The sequence below is a fragment of the Hippopotamus amphibius genome, chromosome 5, assembly GCF_030028045.1.
Source record: "Hippopotamus amphibius kiboko isolate mHipAmp2 chromosome 5, mHipAmp2.hap2, whole genome shotgun sequence".
NCBI classification, from domain to species: Eukaryota; Metazoa; Chordata; class Mammalia; order Artiodactyla; family Hippopotamidae; genus Hippopotamus; species Hippopotamus amphibius.
The window spans coordinates 27,757,341-27,778,995 of record NC_080190.1 but is presented as its reverse complement, the minus strand read 5'-3'; the positions used below and the strand labels follow the sequence as shown (position 1 = coordinate 27,778,995).

Below are 21,655 nucleotides of genomic sequence, written 5' to 3'. Positions count from 1 at the left end.
ATATTGGAAAAGAATTTTACAAAGTTTTATTACCTCATGTAGTTCCTGTGTAGTCATCAAACACCATTTCAGGACAGCTTATGAAGTATCAGTAATTGTGAATTGTTCAAAATAAAAACATTATCTTTGCAAATGTTTATTTTGTAATTGTTTATTGAATTCTGTTGTAATGGCTATTACTCAAAGCATGGAAGCAGTCAGGAAGAATCTTGGGCCTGGTTTGAGGGATCCAAGGTCAGGAACTTAGGCAAAGCTGGAAGATCCAGGCCGCTCTTGAAGGATGGGGCTGATTAGGCTGCAGAGTCTAGAGGGCAGGGAAGCTAGAGGCATATGCTGTTGTTCTCAGGGGAAAATGATGAGCAGGACTGCTTCTACTGACCATTAAGCAAGGGAAGGATGAATACTAGCTTCTCTGTTTGAGTACTTGCTGGTGCTGGAGACTGTGCCATCCATTAAAAGCCTCCCAACCGCCCTATGAAGCAGATATTCTTCTGCCAGTTTAATAAGTGAGGAAACTCCAGGGCACATGGAAATTAACTTGCCCAAGGATCAGCTAGAAAGTAGTGGAGCTGGGCTTTGTGTCAGCTCGGGTGACCTCCACTGCCCATATGCTTGCCTATGTCACTGGACTCTTCTCTAGCATCTTATTAGGACCCTAGGGTTGTATAATTGTATGCAGTTTCTACCCTAAGTCCACCCTGGGACCGCCAGAGGGTTCAAGGAGCCCAAGACTAAGAATCTCTTGTGTCTCCCTTACTCACTTCCCAGCTTCCCTGCACTGCTGGCAGGCTCACCAATCTGTCTAAGCCCTTCAGCTCATAACCTTGGGGCTGGCATTTGTGTCCTTATCCCTTGCCCAGTATTCTAAATCCTGTAAAACTTTGCTTCTTTTCTCAGATTTAGTCTAGTTAGTAAATATTTTAGTCTCACTCTGTTCCCTTGTTCAGCGAGCCTTCACCGAGCACTTCTTTGCCAGTCGCTGGTGGTGCAAAAAGGGGCAAATCCAGTCCTAATGGGAAAGCTAGGAAGGCAGTTACAGTACAGCAAGGCCGGTCCTGTGATGGAGGTTTGCACAGGAGTAAGGAAGAGTGGTAGGTGCCTTATACTGGTCAGGGTTTCAACAAGAAAGAGTTTGGCACCTTCAGAGTAGGATAACTGGGGGAGGGTTTGTTTATAAAGGAAGGGCATCATAGAGGATAGTGCAGTAATGCAGGGCTAGTGGTTGGCTTGGCTGCTGCTCTCCTAGCGCGGAAGGGACCGAAGGAGGGAGTGAGATTTGAGAGCCTAGAAGGAAAGAGTTGTGTGGAGTGTCCCTCTTCAGAGTGGCCTTCAGCAGTAACCTTCTGTTGAGGAGCATGGTCAGCCTTAGGCAGTCTCTCAGGGAGGGAGCCCTGGTCTCTCTCTCCTCCCTCCCTTTGATTTCGTATTAGTGCTTCCACTGGCTGAACTCAATTGGAAGCCAGAAGGCTCAGGAGCCCCACAGAGGTCAGCCTTAAAGGGCAGAGAGCAAGGTGGGTGTGTTATTTTTCTGTTGCTGCATAACAAATTATCACAAACTTAATAGCTCAAAACAGCACACATAATATCACTTCTGCTCTGGGTCAGGAGTCCAGGTGTAGCTTATTTAGCTGAGTGTTCTGCCTAGGGGCTCACAAAGCTGCAATCAGCGTCAGCTGGGCTGCATTCTCATCCAAGGCTCCACTGGGGATGTATCTAGTACTTCCAAACTCCCTCAGGTTGTTGGCAGAATTTTTTTCCTTGTAAGAGTCATGGAAGGTTCTTCAGAGCCAGCAATGGTGATAGCAACTGCTAGTAAGACAGGGTCTTATATAAGGTAACATAATCACGAGAGTGATAGTCTATCACCTAGCCACGTTCTGTTGGTTAAAAGCAAGTCTCAGGGGCTTCCTAGGTTGCACAGTGGTTGAGAATCCACCTGCCAATGCAGGGGACACGGGTTCAATCCCTGCTCCAGGAAGATCCCACATGCTGTGGAGCAACTAAGCCAGGGCGCCACAACTATTGAGCCTGTGCTTTACAGCCCGTGAGCCACAACTATTGAGCCCATATGCTGCAACTACTGAAGCCCACACGCCTAGAGCCTGTGCTCCGCAATAAGAGAAGCCACGGCAATGAGGAGCCTGTGCACCACAACGAAGAGTAGCCCCACTCATTGCAACTAAAAAGAAAGCCTGCGTTCAGCAAAAGAAGACCCAACACAGCCAATAAAATAAATAAATTAATTAATTAAAAAAAAAAAGATAAAACAAGTCCCAGGTCCTACCCACATTGAAGGAGATGGGATTCCACAAAGGCGTGAACACAGGAGGCAGAGGTCTTGGGGGCCACCTCAGGATCTGTCTGCCGCAGTGGGGATGGACCTAGAAGAGTAAACTCAGCACAGGTACCCAGCTCAGAGGAGGTAACACCTGAGCCTTCCTGAAGATGAGCGGAGGGCAAAGAACAAGGGAAAGAACCTGTGCAGAGTCTCAGAGGTGAGCAAGTCATTCTTGTGTCGGGGATCTACTAGTCATTCATTGAGTGTGAGGCAGAGGAGGTGAGGGCGACCCAGTTCCCAGTGGTCTTGTTGAGAAGTCTGGACTTTACCATGAAGGTTTGGAGTGGGGGTGGGTGTCTGAGGTTTTTTAGCAGGGGGCAGATATATCCCATTTTGAGAACATCAGAGTAAAGAACTGAATAGAGCAGGATGCAGGAGATCAGTGAGGAAGAGCAGTGTTGGCCATCCAAGTGCAGGATGAAGTTCAACCCCAGGGAGTATAGCCAACATTTTCTAATAACTTCAGGTGAAATATAACCTTTAGAAATTGTAAATCACTATGTCGTACACCTGAAACTTATGTCATATTGTACATCAACTGTACCTTAAGGAAAATAAAAGGCCAACCCATGGCGTGGCAGTGAGGATGGACAGAAGGAAGAGGACAGATTTGAGAGCTGCTGCGGAGGGGGAGGAAGTGTCAACAGACTTCAGTGACTGCCAGCCTGGCTGCACAAGAGGACAGGGAGGAGTGGAGGATGACTCCTGGGATTCTGGCTTGGCGGCTGTGCTGGTTTCCTATTGCTGCTGTAACAAATTACCACGTTTATTATCTTACAGTTCTGGAGGTCACATGTCTGACATGGGTCTCACTAGGGTAAAATCACGGTGTCAGCCAAGCTATATTCTGTTTCCTTTTCCAGCTTTCAGAGGCTACACGCCTTCCTTGGCCTATGCCCCTTCCTCCAGTTTCAAGACTAGCAGTGCAGGCCTAGTCCTCATGTCACATCTCTTTTACTTACTCTTCTACCTGTCTCTTCCACTTTTAAGGACTCATATGGTTACCTGGAGCTCACCCAGATAATCTAGCATCTCAAGATTCTTAGCTTAATCACATGGCAAAGTCCCTTTTGCCTTGTAAGGTAACATGCACAGATTCCAGGGATTAGAAGTGTATATCTTTGGGGAGCCATTATACAGGCTGTCACAGTAGTACTCATCTGCAGTTAGAGAAAGATGGAGAAGAATCAGGTTTGGGGAGATACTGAGTTCAGATTTGTATATACTGAGTTTGAGGTATCTGGTTTTGGTCCATTGCTTGGGGATAGATTCGGGAATCCTCAACAGAGGCCTGGTTCTGGAAACCATTTTATGAGGTAACCTGGGGAGACCATGTGTGATAAGGAGGTAGCAGGGGCTGAGCCGTGGAGAAAGCGTGCCTCTGGCTTTTGTCCCTCTTTCTTCACCTAGAAAGTCCCCTGGGGACAGGTGGAGGGCCATGCTTGGGGAAAGGCTCATATTCTGTTTTCCTTAGCGAAGTGGTTTCCAGTGGTGCTGTCTGTTTGCCAGGCAGCTCTTTATTCTCTGCATGGGTGTAAGGGGCAGAGTAGTGGCCAGTCCCAGGGCGTTGTGGGGCTTGGGCCAGCACTGAGGGCCTTGGAGCAGATTGACCTTCTCAAGAAATTTGGTGCAAGTAGTAAAGGCAGCTGGTGCTCCAAGCCTGTGCTGGAGTTTGGATGCATGGTCCTTGGACTTGCATGGTATTGCCCTGGGAGGCAGAGAGCTTGTGGAGAAGGGGTGGGCAGCCTCCTGTGCAGAGCCCCAGAGCTGCTGGAGGTCTTTGTTTCAGTTCTTTCTGTCATCTCTGGGGATGTGTGTGTGCACTTGGAGTGAGGCCACCAAAGGAAAAGCTTTCCTGCCTGTTCCTCTGGGATGGGACCTAGAGGCTCCATTCTTCTGGGAGAGAATATCTAACTCAATAAAGCAGGGAACTAAGCCTAATCCCAAGAAGGAGGGCTGCTTGGAAGGGGAGACCAGCCCCAGGATAAAGGCCTGGTCTACCCAGTTCTCCAGCCAGCCTGGAACCAGGGGGTAGGGGAGGAAGGACAACAGGAGCTTTCGTAGGGAATGAAGTGACATCACTCTTCATTCTGAAATTGGACTAGGTTGGACTCCTGTGCCGTATGTCTCCAGAAGCAAATGGTCCCCTCTTCCATTTCTTCTGACAGCAGCATTGAGCTTGAGCTTGAGCCACAGTCCCTAGACCTGACTTCAGAGGTACCACCTTCAGAAGGTCAGTGGCATCCTTAGCTGGCCCAGTGTTCATTGCTCCAGATACCAATGGAAGTATCCAGGCCACCCCCAGAAAAAGTGGGCACTGACCACAGGCCTCTCCTGTCATACCATGAGTGTCCAGTATAAACACTTAGCCAACAGGTTCTATGAGAAGCCTTGCAGGCTGGACTGGCAGATGCAGTAGTGAATAAGACACAGTCCTGCCCTTGTGGGGTTTACAGTCTAGATTGGAGAGTATAAATGGTAGAAAACTTGGAAAATACAAAGAAGTTTGACAAAAATTGTGCTGCGATAGCCACTATAATTTTATTGCATTTTCTTCTTTTTTCTCATATATTTTTACATTATGTGTGTATACACAAATATTTTGAATCACACATAGTAAGTTTTGTTTCAAAACCATTTGTCTCTAGTCAAACGTTTATGACATGAACTTTATCATTTTAACCATTTTTAGATGTATTTAGTGTAATTATTTCACGTAGTTATGCTACCTTCACCTCTCTCCATCTCCAGAACTTTTTCAGCTTCTCAAACTGAAACTCTGTGCCCATTAAACAACTTCCCATTCCTCTCTTCCCGCAGCCCCTGGCAACCACCATTCTATCTGTGCCTCTCTGAATTTGATAATGCTCGGTACCTCATGTGAGTGGAATCATACAATGTTTGTCCTTTTGTGACTAGCTTACTTCACTTAGTATAATGTCTTCAAGGCTCATTCATGTTGGAGCATGTGTCAGAATTTCCTTCCTTTCTAAGGCTAAATAATTTTTCATCCTATGTATATACTACATTTCTTTAAATCCATTCATTCATTGATGGACATTTGGGTTATTTTCACCTTTTGGCTATTGAATAAAGCTGCTATGAACATGGGTGTACAAAATCTGTTCAAGTGCCTGCTTTCATTTCTTTTGCGTATATACCCAGAAGTGGAATTGCTAAGTCATATGATAAATCTGTGTTTAATCTTTAATCTGTGTTTTTGTTTGTTTGTTTTGAGAAACCACTATACTGTTTTCCACAGTGACTGCATCACTTTATATTCCCACCAGTAATGTACAAAGGTTCCAATTTCATGGCCATTTTTAAAAGTTATTTATATATTTATCTTTTAGTTAGCAATAGGTAAACAGCAAACAATAGAGGATATAGAGTGGGGTTCTGACTTATACTTCCTGTTCCTCCTCACCAGTTAGAGGTGGAAAACCCTTTACCTCTCAAAACTCAGTGATTAGTCTTCCTGCTTTCAAGAAGTCTCATTTTTAATGACAATGTAATATCCCACCACACAATGCACCCAAACTGTTAATACCCCTTCTTGTGGAACATTTCAATTGTTTCTAAATGTTTTACTCTTATAAATACCACTGAATACATTCACAGAAAAGGCTTTTTCCAAATACAGGAGGGAAAAGCTGCTGCCCCTCATATGTGTATAAAATAAAGAATTGACTCATGTAATTATGGAGGCTGGTAAGTCCAAAGTCTATAGAGCCAATGTCATTAGATCCATTACAATCAGTATAGAGTCATAGATTTTTACTTTAATAGGTTGCAATTTGTTAATACCATTTGTTTTGATGCTCAAATTGTCCTAGATTTGGCCAGTGGGAGCCCTTCAGTTTGGCTTCTCTCTGCTTTTGACATGTTCCCCTCATTCTTTAAGTACTTACTTACCTTCTGCCACAACAAAAAGTTCCAGGCTCATTTTGGGCTTTTCCAACTCTTGAATCAGCCATTTCTCCGGTGAGCTCTGATTTCTTTTAATGGCAGATGGTATTTAAAAACCAATATCTGAGTGCTAGGTGTTATCATTACTTTTGGGGTGTCAGTGGAGAGAACTAGGAAATACACATATATCACACCCACACCCACATCTTTATATCTATCCCTCTATTAAATACCATACTGATACCTCTAATTCCAAAATCATACCCATGAGGCTCATTCTATCCTTCCTTTTTTATATTTTCTAACTTTGACATATGTTTACCAATTTTTAACATTTCTGACAGTGAGAGAAACCTGGCTCTCCTTATCTGCAATACATTTACACAGAAGGTAGTTTCAGAATTACCAACCCATAACACTGCAAAAAATAAACCTACCAACCAGAGTTTAGAATTTGTTTATTGTTCTTTTTGCCTTTAGCCTGAGGACATATGGTCAACATACTGTATACATAAGGTACTTCAGTGACTTTCTTCTTTCCCCCTCTTCAGTGTGGTTGTGTTGTTCATTTGAAATACAGTTAAGTTCATTAATTTATGCCTATATTACATTTAGCATTTTCCTCCATCCTTGTTTATTTTGAGTACATGAAAGCATTATCTTTTGTCCAAACATGATAACCATACAAAAATGTGTATTCAGAGAAATGTCACACACTCGCACATCCCCCACTCCACAGTTCTTTCCACCTGATTCCCACCTACTGCCTGTAGGTAACCAATCTTATTAGTTTCTGATTTATCCTTCCTGTGTTGTTTTTTGCAGAAATGAGCAGATACGTATACATTTTCCTGTATTTCCTTTTCTCTTCCTCAAAAGGTGGCATGCTATAGTTCTCTTTTGCTGTTTTTACTTAACAGGATCCATATCAGTGGGTAGAGCTCTTCCTCATTCTTACCTGTAGCTACATGGTATTCTTTGAAGCACTCTGTTATGAATAGGTATTTAGTTGTTTCCAGTATTTTGGGATCACAGATTCTTGGAGTGGGATTGCTGGGTCAGAAGGTAAACGATATGTTGGGAGTTTCCTTGTGCTCTAGTGATTAGGATTCCGGGCTTACACTGTTGTGGCCTGGGTTCGGTCCCTTGTTGGGAAACTGAGGTCCGGCAAGCTGCGTGGTGTGTCCAAAAAAGAAAAGTAAAATGTAATTTTGTTGGGTGTTGCTAACTTCCCTTCCAAAAAGGTTGTACTAATTTGTATCCCCACCAGCAACATATGAGAACACCTCTTTCCTCACAGCTTCATCAATAGAATGTAATGTCATACTTTAAATTTTTTGCCAATCTAATAAGTGAGAATGGTATCATTGTTTTTTTAATTTGTGTTTGAATTGAGTTTCTCTTACCATGAGTGAGATTGACCATCTTGTTGTATGGATAAGAGGAATATATCTATAGCTATAGTTTGTGAATTTTTTTACTATTAGGTCTTTGGGGTTTTTTCCCCCTCAGTTTTTAAAAACAGCTTTACTGAGATAAAATTCACATACCATACAGTTCACTCACTTAAAGTGTACAGTTTAGTGGTTTTTAGTATATTCACAGAGTTATGTAACCATCATGATAAACTGATTTTAGAACTTTTTTATCACCCTCAAAAGAAACCCCACACCCATTAGCAGTGACTGCATTTGTCCTTAGTCTCCCAGCCCGAGGCAATCTCAGATCTACTTTCTGTTCCTATAGATTTGCCTATCTTGACATTTTATATAAATATATACTATATTACAAATTATATTATTTATCACATCATATGAATGGATTCATGCAACATGTAATCTTTTGTAACTGCCCTCTTTCATTTGGTGCAGGTGATACAATGCTTACAGTGTTCCAGGCAGTTTCCAAATATTTAATCCTCATAACAACCCTGAAATCATTACTGCTACTGCCATTATCCCCATTTTCTTGATGAGGAAACGGAGGCAGGGAGAGGTTGAATATCTTGCCTGAGGTCACATAGCAATAAGAAGCTGGACTTTGGAGTCAGGCAGACCTCAAGTCTGAAGTCCATCACTTGCTTTTACTGTGTGACTTATGGAATATTACTTAAACTCTCTCAAGTGTCTTTTTCTCATTTGTTAATTACATGAGGATAACAATGGGGCCGAGTTACAGGCTTGTAGGAAAATTAAATAACATGGAGTCAGAAAAGTGCTTAGTACAAGGCCTCAGACTTAGTAGGTATTCAGTTCATTGTAGTGGTTATTAGTAGATAGAGCCAGGTAAAGGCCTGGCTTACTTGGCATGGTTGGTCATGCTTCCCTTAATGTTTGGTTGTATCTGAGATGCCAGCTTTTTTGTTTTAAAGGTATAATTCATATACTATGAAATTCACCCTTTTAAAGTGTACAATTCAATGCTTTTTAGTATATTCACAGGGTTATGTAACCATCACCATTATTTAATTCCAGAACATTTCCATCACCCTAAAAAGAAACTCTGTTTCCAGGAGCAGTCATTCCCCATTCTCTCCTTCCCCAGCCCCTGGCAGCCGCTAATCTTGCTGTCTGTATGGATTGTCTGTTCTGGTCATTTTGTATAAATGGAATCATGCAGGGCTTCCCTGGTGGTGCAGTGGTTAAGAATCCGCCTGCCAATGCAGGGGACATGGGTTTGGTCCCTGGGCTGGGAAGATCCCACGTGCCATGGAGCAACTAAGCCTGTGCGCCACAACTATTGAGCCTGTGCTCTAGAGCCCGTGAGCCACAAGTGTTGAGCCCGTGTGCTGCAGCTACTGAAGCCCATGCACCTAGAGCCTGTGCTCTGCAACAAGAGAAGCTACCACAACGAGGAGACCACGCACCACAATGAAGAGTAGCCCTGGCTCGCCACAACTAGAGAAAGCCTGTGTGCAGTAACGAAGACCCAATGCAGCCAATAAATAAATTTAAAAAAAAAATGGAATCATACAATATGTGGTCTTTTGTATCTGGTTTCATTCACTTACCATAATGTTTCCAGGGTTCACCCATGTTGTAGCAAATTATCAGTACAGCATTCCTTTTTATTGCCAAATAATATTCCATTGTATGGATATACTGTATTTTGTTTATCCATTAATATGTTGATGACATTTGGGTTGCTTCCACTTTTTGGTTATTATGAATAATGCTACTGTGAATATTAGTGTATGAGTTTTTGTGTGAAAAATGTTTTCAGTTCTCTTGGGTATATACCTAGGAGAGGAACAGCTGTGTCATACTATAGTATATTTAACTTTTTGAAGAACTGCCAAACTGTTTTCCAAAGCAGCTCTGCCATTTTTTTTTTTTTTTTTTTTTTAGCTCTGCCATTTTATATTCCCACCAGCCAAGTGTGAGTGTTCCAATTTCTTCACATCCTTGCCAACACTTGTTACTGTCTGTCTTTTATTTTGGCCATCCTAGAGGGTATGAAATGGTACCTCATCTTAGTTTTGATTTGAATTTTCCTAGAAACTGGTGGTGTTGAGCATGAGAGGCTGACATTTTTTTTAAAGATTATTTACTTATTGCCCATTTCTTTTTCTTTCTTTCTTTTTTAGAAATTTATTTATTTATTTATTGTTGGCTGCATTGGGTCTTCGTTGCTGTGTGCAGGCTTTCTCTAGTTGTGGTGGGCAGGGGCTACTCTGTTATGGTGCATGGGCTTCTCATTGTGGTGGCTTCTCTTCTAGAGCACGGGCTCTAGGCACACAGGCTTCAGTAGTTGTGGCACACAGGCTCAATAGTTGTGGCTTGAGGGCTCTAAAGCACATGCTCAGTAGTTGTGGCGCATGGGCTTAGTTGCTCCGTGGCATGTGAGATCTTCCCAGACCAGGGCTCAAACCTATGTCCCCTGCATTGGTAGGTGGATTCTTAACCACTGTGCCACCAAGGAAGCCCGAGATGCTGACTTTTAGGTGAGCTTTTTCTGCCTACTCACATTCTTGTGTTTATCTAGGAAGTTTCTCCCAGGTTCCTGTTTGTCTTCTGCCTGGAATTAGTAGTCATTTTAGCCTCTTGGAGGCTGATTGGTACCTTCTTAATCAGGTGCTTTGGGGGAGACCTTTGGGCAGGTTCCAGTGGTTGGGCAGCTATGTCTAGAATTTGAGGCACTCGTTTTTCCTGTTGGCAGGTTTGATGTTACTCTTGAGGCTAGCACAGCCATTGATCGCCTAGGCTCGCCAAACTGCTGGGGAAGCCAGCCTCTCCCTTGGGCACCTCAGTGAGCAGGATCGTAAGTTCTTGGGCAGGAAGCAATCTTAAGAGGCCGTTTCATCCATCCTGCAACAAGACAGTTAGAACCCCTCACCTCCTTCCTACCAGACTGGGAAGGATCAGTAGTGTATTCCTTTAAGAATTTCTGTAGGAAGAAATTCCACTGGGCTGCTTTACCACTGGCCAGTATTTTAGCAGCCTTCTGTGTTAGAAAGATTCTTTGCTATGACCCAGATCCCACCTTCTGCAGCACTTGCCAATTTCCTCTTACGCTTTCCTCTCTCAGAGGATGTGTGAGACAGCTGCTCCCCAGGAGGGACTTCATCCTCTGGTCAGATAAATCTGCTTTGGCTGGAGAAGCCCTCACATGAGGCAATGCAGACCACGCCAGGCCCCTCCAGGGGACTTTAAAGACTGAATGACCTTGTCACTTGGCTATTGCCTGGGCAATCTGCTTTGAAGAAGAGGCCTTCTGACAGGCTTCAGGGTGTGTGTTTATCCTGAGGCTGGGCCATTCCAAACTCATGTTTCAGAGTTTAGAGATTGTGTCCAGCCAGCCTGGTGGGTGGTAATCAAATGCAGGTGGAGACCATCTGGCCAGGCCTGTCCCTCCCAGCCAGTCAAATGAGGGCTGGCCTGCCCACCGCAGAGCTGATCCAGAAAGCACCCCGTGTGGAGGCAGATGGTGTACACGTGAATGCGTGCGCATGTACACCCATGCATGTGTGTGCGTGTGTGCACAGCCCTCCTTCGAGAGGCGGTACTGCTTGGATGCATGAGGCTACTCTCTCTGCAGCTGAGGGTTCTCCGCACTGCACAGTCTGAGGAGCATGATTCTTTCAGTCTGTTTCTCAGATTTCTGCGGTTAGAAATCATGTATTTTTCTTGGCTCAAGATGAAAGCGCTAGAGTAATGGTCTAATACGTTTTACAAAGCTGCTTGAAATCGTCCCTTTGCCCTAGTGACCCATCTCCCTTTGTAGGGTTTTAACTCCAAGTCAGTCTTGCATGACCCCAGGTTTTCACACCCCTCACAAGCCTATGGCCCTTGGGAGGCAGCTCTTCCAGCCTCAGCTTGCTTAGCTATTCCCTCAGCATCTCTGCATAAAATCGCCTCCAAACAGGGCAATTTAGCAAGGAAGGAAAATAGCTTACACTGCATCCTGCCAAACATCTAGTCCAGTTCTCCACAATTCTAGGTGTGTACCCCCAAATGGAGTCTGCCTCCCACATTGATAGACACTCAAAGAAAATGGTGATTCTAAGGCTTCCTTTTCAGTCCTTTAGAGAACTTAGCTTATCAGAGATGATCTCACCGCAGCAAGTGCAGGAGGGCTGGACCCACTCAGGTGCACAAGCAGGGCTAGCCCTGGTATCAGAGCTTCTGAGATGTTGGCACCTCTTCTGTCCAGTCTCCTGGCCTGGCCCCTTGGGGCCGATGATGATGATGGAGGAAAGATGCCTCATGGAATCCCAGGTGGGCACTGACTGCGTCATCGCCCCTTCAGCATTCTCCCCTCTGACCACCTGTTCCCGTAGCTTGGCTTGCAAGGTGTTAGCTGTCATCTTATTTTATGGCTGTATTTGTATGCTAGGAGTTTACATGTGTACAATCATTGTGGCTCATGTTTTTACGAGATGTAATTACTGAAAATTATATCATGAACATATTTCAACTTTTAACCCTCCCTGGGCTGGCAAGCCTCCTGTAACTCTCAGGAGCCCCTCCTTGGATGCTTCCCTCACCCCTGGAGGGGCCACCACCAACCAGCCTTGCTCTCTAATCCATATCATTTCCTTCTCTGGCAGGAGTCCGTTTCAGGGACTTCCCTGGAGACTCGGGCTCCCGAGCATTTCCCAGCAGACAGGGAGGCAGGCACTGCTCCCCTGCCTCAGCGTCACTGTTATGTGTGTGGCCGTCATCGTTCTGGGCCGCTTCAGGCTGGGAAGGGAGGGCAAACTCTGCTTCCTCAAGGTTCAGTGCCTGAAGAGCCCACACAGGGTGCCATGTTTCAGGAGGAGCATGTGCTGATTGATGAGTACATGTGGGGTGCTGGGTTTAGGAAGATCATGGGCCCTCTGAGTATTTGGAATCTGCTTTGCTACCTGTCCTCAAATGCTGAGTTTGGAGGCCAGCCAGCTTAGCCCAAGGATTGTCCCCTTGTGGGGCAGGGTGGAGGTGGGAGTAGAGAAAGGGTCTCATCCTTAGGCATCCAGGAGGACATATATCTTTAGCAAACTAAGTAGGTGCTTATTAATAGCTTGAAGGAATGAAGAGTGTGAATAAGAACAGTTTTCGGTAATGGAGCCTCAGTCATACAGGAAGGAATATTCCAGAGCCACAAAACCTGGAACTCATAATTCAGAGTACCAGTAGGGGAATTTGATTGGCAGGGCTGAGGTCACACACATGTACTATACCTGGCAGGAGGGTAAGGCTAGAGTTCTGGTTCCTTATCAGCTATCCAGGTCCTTCCTCCCCTCAAGGCTCATACCTTGAGATTCTTCCACCTAGGGGATTTGGATGCTGAGGCCACCAAAAAAGAGGAAGAACTTTAATTAGACAACAAAACAGTGTTTTCCCTAAGGTAGTTAAACTAAAAACATTTGCTTTTTATTCCTTCCAGATTCACAGGAACAGATGGACCTAGTGGTTTTGGCTTTGAATTGACATTTCGTCTAAAGAGAGAAACAGGGGAGTCTGCGCCCCCGACATGGCCAGCAGAACTAATGCAAGGCTTGGCCAGATACGTGTTCCAGTCAGGTAAGAGCCCCGGAGCTGGCTGGTGTGGTTGTCCTTTCACCATGAGTCTGCTTAGGTTGGGAACCTGCAGGTATATTTTGATGTCCATGGAGGGACCTTCCTGGGAGTGCTATACCCCATTTGTACCATAAGGGTGGCTTGTTTCCTGGCATTTCCTGGATAGAAAGCTGCCTGGACCATGGGAGGGTATGTCATATGATCTCCAGCAGTGGGAGTCCCTGACACCCTGAGCATTGGTTTCAGTCTACCAGCTATGCTTCTGATTCCCAGCTGAGCCAAAGGCCAGCCCAGTGCTTTCTCTGCCCCCTTTTCCACAATTAGCACGTACTTTCCTCCCGGATGCCAGTAGCCTAGCCATCACCGTTTCTGGGGCTGCCAGCATGCATGTTAATCTTGGCTAAGTCTAGAGTTAACGGTAGAGGATACGGCACAGGGAGAAAGAATTGCCTTGGGCTTGCTCCCTCACAGTGTGAACCGGAAGCTGGAATCAGGCAGGACCTTGACAGTCAGAAATATTGTTTGATTCAGATGATTCAGGTGCCCTCCAGGGGATGGTCCTGTGCCCCTGGTGCCCCTCTGTAGATGGCTGATATGGAACTTGAAGTGGGGGCTTTGTGCTGGGAGCCCTGGTTGCATGCCCTTGACCTAGCCTGCCTATAGTCCTCCAGTGGGATGAAATGTTGAATTGGAATTCAGTACCTTTCATGGAGAGTTTCATATCATCCGAATGTTTCTGTGTGATTAATTAATTGCTCAGAAACATTTCCTATGTGAACTCACATTTTGTTTCTTTGGTTTGGGAAGTAGCCTTCAAATGAAAGCCAACAAAGTTTTATCCAACTCTTGCTCTTTGTCATAGGTAGGAGCAGACCAGCGTCTAGGCCAGGGTCTCTCAAAGCATGGTCCTTGGACCCCTGCATCAGAATCATCTGGAGAACTTGGAAGCACACATTCCTGGGCCCCAGAGGATTTCTCTGACTTTAGAATCTTTGGGGGGTGATAGTCCCAGATGCTCTGCTAGAGACTAAATTTGGAGAACCATAGATCTGGCAGCTTCTCTAAGTGTAGTGGCTTTTTTTTCAGCCTTGAGTAGGTTATAAATTGAGGGTGCAGTTGACCATCTAGGTTGAAGCCCTCTGCCCTTGTTCCAGACCCCTGGGGGTCAGTTGTTGGCTGGTTGGCCATTATGTAATGGGACTGATCCTTAACTACCATCTACCATTGTGCAGCCTAAGCAAGGGTTCTCAAACCTGGCTGCTCATGTGATCCTCTGGGATCTCAATACACTGAGTCCCAAACCCCCCACAGGGCTCCGATTCAGTTGACCACAGGTGGGACTGGGGCATCTGTTTCATAACCAGCTTCCCGGGGGATTCTAATGCAGCTGGTCTGGGAATGTCATTTTGACTCTAAAGGACTGTCAACAGGAAGAAGTATCATTCACAGGGGCAGGGGAAGCAGACTGCTTGAAGCAGCTGGCCCTTGTGATTTGGTACTGTCCTAGTGTCTAGGTCTGCACAATCTTTCAACATTCTGCCAGGAGTCTACTGCCTGAACCCGTTGTGTCCCCTTCTCTCTCTTCTTGGGGTGCCTAAAACTGATGCCGATATAGAACTGTCTTTGAGAAAATAGACTTTTCTTGACTTGGAATTTGATCTACTACAGGAGAGGGGGCTCTAAAGACTAGGCAACCTCTTGCTTGTATACACAGGTAGCTTTCTGCCCACTGCTTAAGCCAGTGCATCTGTTTGTTTGCACTTAATGTACCTGCTCAGGTGGATCAAGATCAGAGAAATGTAAAACAGGTGTTATGAATCACTGTCAGGTGGAGTCAAGCAGATGAAGTTCTGAAACAGTTCTGAAATAATAATACAAGTGAGGGGAAAAATAGGATTTGATTTGCAGGGGTTCATTTCAGCCACACAGTAAACATCACACATCACAGTGACTGTTTTGCAACACTAATGTGGTCATTGATTCAAGCATATTATCAATAATGTCAAAACCACTGGATAAAAAAGATTGTCCGGGTACAGGATATTCACAACGAATCAAAGAATCCCTCCACAGATTACTCTTTTGCTGCAAAGAGCAAAAGAATACCTTTACAATGGGAAGATTTGGGTGGGCATCACCTTAGCCAAATGATCAATTGTAGCAACACAAAAATGGGACAAATGACTACTGTGTACCTCCTTACATGTTACATTGTCAGGTATAAAACATCAACCATGTAGCACTTTTCCAAAAATGTTTCACCTGAATTGAATCCTGAGCTTACAGTTGGCTAAATCCAGATTGTGGGATGTTTTGCAAGATAAGTGCCAGGACTCTTCAAAAATGTCAATGCTTTGAAAGGGAAAATGGCAAGGGGCTGGGGCTGTCCTAGATCAAAGAAAACATGACAGTTCACATGTACTTATGATCCTTGATTGCACCCTGAATTAAAAAAAAAAAGGCACTTTTAGGGCAAGTAGAAAAACATATAGATAGTATATTAGATAATAGTATTGTGCAAGTGTGAAATTCCTTGGGTGCGATATGGTATTATGTTTATATAGGATAGCGTCCTTGTTCCTAGGAGATGAAAGTTGAAATATTTATGAATAAAATGACATTACGTCTTCAACTTAACTTTTGAATGATTTGGGGAAAAAAAGAGTGGGGAGAAAAAGAAGAGAAAGCAAATGTGGCAAAATGTTAATAACCGGTGCATCTAGGCAAAGGATATATAGAGGTAAAAGATGTATTGTACTGTCCTTCTAACTTTTCTGTGGGATTGAAAATTTTGAAAATAAAAAGTTGTGGCTATTTCTTGAGTGTATGTTGACTAGTGTGGCTCCATAGCCCTGTCTGCCCCGATGGTCCCGTTCATGGGGTCTGTGATGTGACAGCTATAGTTTGTGCCTGCAGATTGCTTCAGGCCTTGCACGGCAGCATCAGGATGACTGCACTCCCCAAAGTATAATACCTGATTTTCTGTCTTCCAGATTTTCATAATATGATTGCATTACTTGAGTAATAGCTAAAACAAATCTACCTTAACTTCTTTTTGAAAAGAAGGGAGTAATAATTATTTAAATAATGGGAAAATGTTGAAAAAAATACATGGCAACTGATGTAAGAGAGAAAGAAGACCATGGCTATGAGTCTAAAGAGTGAAGACAAGAGCTAAAATTTAATAGCGTGTTCTATGTGCCAGGCACGATTCTAAGTGCTCATTTAATGTGCAGTAAAGCCCTGTGAGTTGGGCACTGTGCGATACCAGCTTTACAGTTGCAGAAAGCAAGACAAGACTGAGAAGGGAAGTAGCTTGTTCAAAATCACACACCTAGTAAGTGCAAAGGAAAATTTGAACCCAGATGTTGTTGTTCTTAACACCGCTCTCTTAACCATGATACCATGTTGCCTGTAGCTCAGCTGATGTTCGGGCTGGTACATGTCTCAGGCTGGACAGTGAGACTTGAGAGTCATCCATGTGGATGATTGCACTTGTGCACATAGTCTCTGAGCTCCAGCATGCCTTGCCTGGGCATGCTGGAGCATTTGGAAAATAGAGGAGGGCCAAAGCCATTCATAATATTACTCAAATGCTCTTAAACCCTACTTTCATCTTTTAACTTTTTATTCATGAAAATATGTATGTAAAAAGTGCAGCTTGCTAAGAGTTCACAAACCAAGCACACCCTGTGTAACCAGCACCCAAATCAAGAAGCAGCCTAGTTCTCCAGAAACTTCCCTTGTGCCTCCTCTCAATCACCTCCTTCCCTCCCCTCCGCTCCCCTCCCCTCTCCCCTTCTTTTCTTTTCTTCCTTTCTCTCTTTCTCCCTTCCCTCCTTCCCTGCCTCCCTTCCTTCCATCCTTCCTGTTTCACTGCATAGTACAGGTCCTCAGCCCCATGTGCCTGAGTTCGTTGGTAGTTAGGTGGGTAGCTGTAGGCTAGGTAGCCCCCATTTCTGCTTCTGTCCCTGGCAGTCTTCGCCATCTTGCATGTTACTGCTAGATCAAGGGGGACAGCATAGTATGATGGGTAAGAGCATGGCCCCTGGGCCTGGATTGCCTGCATTTTTATCTCAGGTCTTCCAGTTACTGCCTCCTGACTTTGTGCAACATAACCTATTTGCTCATCTGTAAAGCAGAAATAATAATAGTAACTATGCATGAAGTTATTGAGATGATGAAATGAGTTAATACCTGCAAAGCACTTAGAACCATGCCTGATACATAGTAAATACTATATAAGTATTATCTCCAATCATTATTATTATTCAGTCTTCAAAAACTTTATATGAATAGAAAAGGCGGGTACCTTGGTCTTTTTTTGCAGTGTTAATAAAGACCCCATTTTACAGGAAAGCCCTGATAGGAAGGAGATGTATTGCTTGTCCCTGTATCAGATGCCTGTCTCAGCTGATATGATAACATTTGGTGTTATTATCTTTCTCCCACACAGAAAATCAATAATAGTGATACAAATAAAATTACCTCGTTTTGTATATCACATTGTAAAAGCAAAAAGCAAATTCGTTTCAACTGTGGCTCCTTGATTTATGTAGCTGGCAGTGCCTGTAAAGTCTTAAACAAATCAAATCCTGTTCTAAATGTAATAGAGCCCGTGTAGTTTAGTGGGACCTTGTAAGTAAATCCTTTTTTATAAGGTGAAGAATCTTTTCATAGTGTGAATAATTGCCCCTTATTGTAACTGTTTTGTAAGACTGGGTTTAAGCCTTTCCAGTTTTCTTGGAGCAGAACACACTCTCCTGATGCTGCAGAGAACCTCCCTTGTGACAAGTAAGCATTCCTCTGTCCCGACTGGTTACACTCTACAAGGGTTACACATATGCTATTATATAGAACATGTATTTAACGTTTGATGTGTACATAGGTAGACCTACATGTGTACCCAGCAGCATACTTCTGTGTGATGGTCTTGCCTCACCTGGGCTGTCCACCTTCAACTCAGTGACTTACGTGGAGCACCCCGCCCATCTGCGTGTGAGAACATGCTGAGCAGTATCTAGTAAGCGGAATGCTTAGACCTGCTTTTCTGGGTCTAAACAGCATTCACAGCTTTGTCATCCAGACTTAGAAACAGCATCAAGGCAGTGGGAGGCAAGGGAAAGAGACGACGAGACTCTGGGGGGTGTGATGGGGAGGGTGATACCCATGCCCAGCCATGGGGCTGCGTGAGGCTGCCTCTGAAGCTTGCTCTGAAGAATGACTTGGACTGGTTCTGTAACTTAGCCCTGGCCTGCTGGAGGGCCCTCACCTTTTGGTTGGTTTGCTCGGAGGTGGGAGCTGAGCAGTAGAGAAAAGGAATTGGAAATGTGAGAGGCCTGGGAAAGAAGAGGATCGAGAGAAGGTGAAGGAGTTAAGGTGTGGGGGTGGGGCAGGTTCGTGTTTATTTTTTGTCGAGATGCTTCTAATCATAAGCAAATGACAGAAGTCCAACACAAACTACCTGAAACAATAACAGACTTTATTGGCTCAGGTTACTGGGATATCCAGTGTTTCAGGCATGGCTTGATCCATACATTCAAACAGTGTCCTTAGGGCTCCGGCTTGTGTGTTGGTCTTGTACTGCAGACTGACTCTGCCCACGTGCCGGGAAAGATGAGCACCACCAGCCAGAGTTTCCAGTTCTCCCAGTTTGTAGTCCCAGCAGGCAGAAGGCTTTTTTCTTCTAACATTCCTCCATCAGTCCTGGGGAAGGATTTAGATTAGTTCCGTCTAGGTCAGTAGGACCCCCCTGGTTGGGGGTGGTGGTCCAGATGGAGCACCAGGGTTTATGTTTAAAGTCTTCCCCCGACCCCCACTTCCAACTACACAGAGTGGGAGAGAAGTCCTCTAAAACAAAGGATAGAAAGCACTGGCAGAAAATGTGTAGGTATAGCCCTTGGTAGGCAAAATCAGTTGCTCTCACAGGGATTTAGGGGCATTTACTACCTCAGTAACTGTGGTGTGCAGTTATGCTTGAAAGTCAAATCGTTAGAAAACACATAGGTGGAATAGGCACCCTTTCCTCTGTTTTGTTGTATCTGTGGGGATGGTTTTGACTACAGGTAATAGAACAGCCTGACTGAAATGGCCTAACAATAAGGGCACTTATATAGCAAGTCACCTGGAGGTGGGGAGTTCCAAGGATGGTTGTCATCTGTTCAGTAACGCTGTTAAGGATCTGAATTCTTTCTAACCTCCTGCTCTGCCTTTCTCAGCACTTTAGATTGTCTTTTTAAACTGGTTCCCTGATATTCCAAATATGGCTGCCTCAATTCCTAGCATCCTGGAATCACACTTGACATAGTCTACAAGTACAAAAAAGACACATCTGTCCTGTGTCTCTTTTCAAGACCAATCAAAACCAACCAATCCACAGAACTGCCCTCATTGATCTCCTCTTGCATGTCATTGGCTAGAGTTTTGTCAGGAAAGTGAGACAACTATGTTGGCTTACTGATCAGTATCCAGATCCTAGGGCTGGGGATGGGCCCTGGTTCCCTGAAAGTCGTGGCCAAGGAAAGGCAGAGGAAGAAAATTGGGGTTCTCTTAGTAAGAAGGGGAATGGCCACCAGGTGGGCAAAATAGTATCTGCCCCCCTACCCAAGAAGCCCCAAGCGTTACCTGGAGTCAGAGGATCCTTGCATATTGGTCAGGATGCTGAGCCAGTATAAAAGTGTCATGTGGAAAGAGAATGTGACAGGGTGGCTGTCATTTCACATGCTATACAGATTTAGGACCAAATCCAGCCACCGTCATGAATCATTTGGAAAGTTCTACAGTAGACACTTCAACTTCTTTCCTTCCTACTTTGCAGCCAGTTTCTCTTACTTACCCATTCCCTTTTAATTTTATGATCAGCTCATTTTTTTCTACTCAGATTTCCAGTGACTGCTCCCCTGCCCCCTACACTCTGGGTTTCATTAGAAAGAAACCATTCCCCAACTCAGCAGGGCTTGATTCCTGAGCTGTGCTTTAGAATTCAGCTGGAGAGGCTGCCTGCTCTCAGTTCTGCTATTGGTAGGCCTTAACCACAAATTCCAAGGCAATTTCACTTGAGTTTTAGGAGAAACATGGCCCCCTAACCTTGTAACTGACACTGTGGAAATTCAAGTGCCTTTGCTTGCTGCTGTTTAATGGCAACCTCATGACATATGCTACGTTGGCTCACTTTGGGATTCAGGCCCAAGCAGAGAGATTGGGAGGGTGGGGGTGCTGCCTGAGCATCCAGAACTCTGTGGTATGGACAGAGTAATGCCAACAAGAGATTTTTTTTTTTTACATTTTCTTTCATTTTCCGATTTATAAAAGAAATACTTGCTTATTATAAAACTGAAACATAGGGACTTCCTTGGTGGTCCAGCTGGTTAAGACTCTGTGCTTCCAGTGTAGGGGGCCTGGGTTCGATCCCTGGTCAGGGAACTAGATCCCTCATGCTGCAACTAAAGATCCCTCACACCGCGACGAAGACCCTGCAACGCCACAACAAAGACCCTGCATGCCAAATAAATAAATAAATAAGTATTAAAAAAAACCCTAAAACATAGAAATATATGACACAAAGTGAAAGTCCTTCATAATTCATTCTCCCACTGGGAAAATACTGGTGTTCTATTTTTCGATTTTCTTTTCAATGCATATATCTGTATAGAATTATCATTATTTTATAAAAATTGACCATGTTTTTCAACTTGCTTTAACTTAATATCTTTTGGACAGCTTTCCATTTCAGTGTATTCTTTCTAACTGTATACTTTTTTTTTTTTTATTATCTAGGTATACTTTAACCACTCTTCTGGTGTTGGGCTTTGGGTGGTTTCTAATTTTTCCCTACTACAAACTTGCAGTGAGCATCCTTGTATGTATATGTCTTTGCACTCTTGCCTGAGTATTTCTGTGGGATAAATTCCTAGAAGTTGGATTGCTAGGTTAAGGGAAATGAACATATTGCATGTTAACAGCCATTGCAGATGAATGATTATATTATTGTCAAATACTGTTGTGGTCATCCATAAATGTTATAATTGTTTTCAACAAACAACAGAATGAATGTTATATAAAATTATTTTTATAGCAACAGAGTACTCTTCTGAGTCCTCGAGAATTGGTCCCTTTTCTTAGGTTACTTGGCCTGAGGAAGCTTGTTAATACATGTTAAATGGCATGCATTTGGGGTTAGGAAAGCGAGCAAGCTCTTATGTGGTTCTCATACAGTTTAGATTTAGCACAGGAACGCATCCATCATGCTTCCCGTCTCTGAAGCTGGAAGTGATGAGAGACACAGCCTGCGCCTGAAGTCAGAGACTTTTCCAGATATTGACAGTGGGTTGGGTTTTATTAAAGAATCCCAGTGAATTATGGAGTTTTCTTGAGTTTTGCCTGCTCCTGCCTTTCCTGAACTTAACAT

General features: G+C 44.2%; 1 protein-coding gene across 2 annotated transcripts in view; it reads left to right on the top strand.

The window, feature by feature from the left end:
- Positions 1 to 21,655, top strand: part of SUFU (SUFU negative regulator of hedgehog signaling) — a 106,310-nt gene that overhangs the window by 21,574 nt on the left and 63,081 nt on the right. For both annotated transcript variants that reach the window (XM_057736113.1, XM_057736112.1), the window contains exon 3: positions 13,115 to 13,251. In XM_057736113.1, coding sequence (XP_057592096.1) covers positions 13,115 to 13,251 — 137 coding nt within the window. The remainder of the gene's footprint in view (positions 1 to 13,114; positions 13,252 to 21,655) is intronic.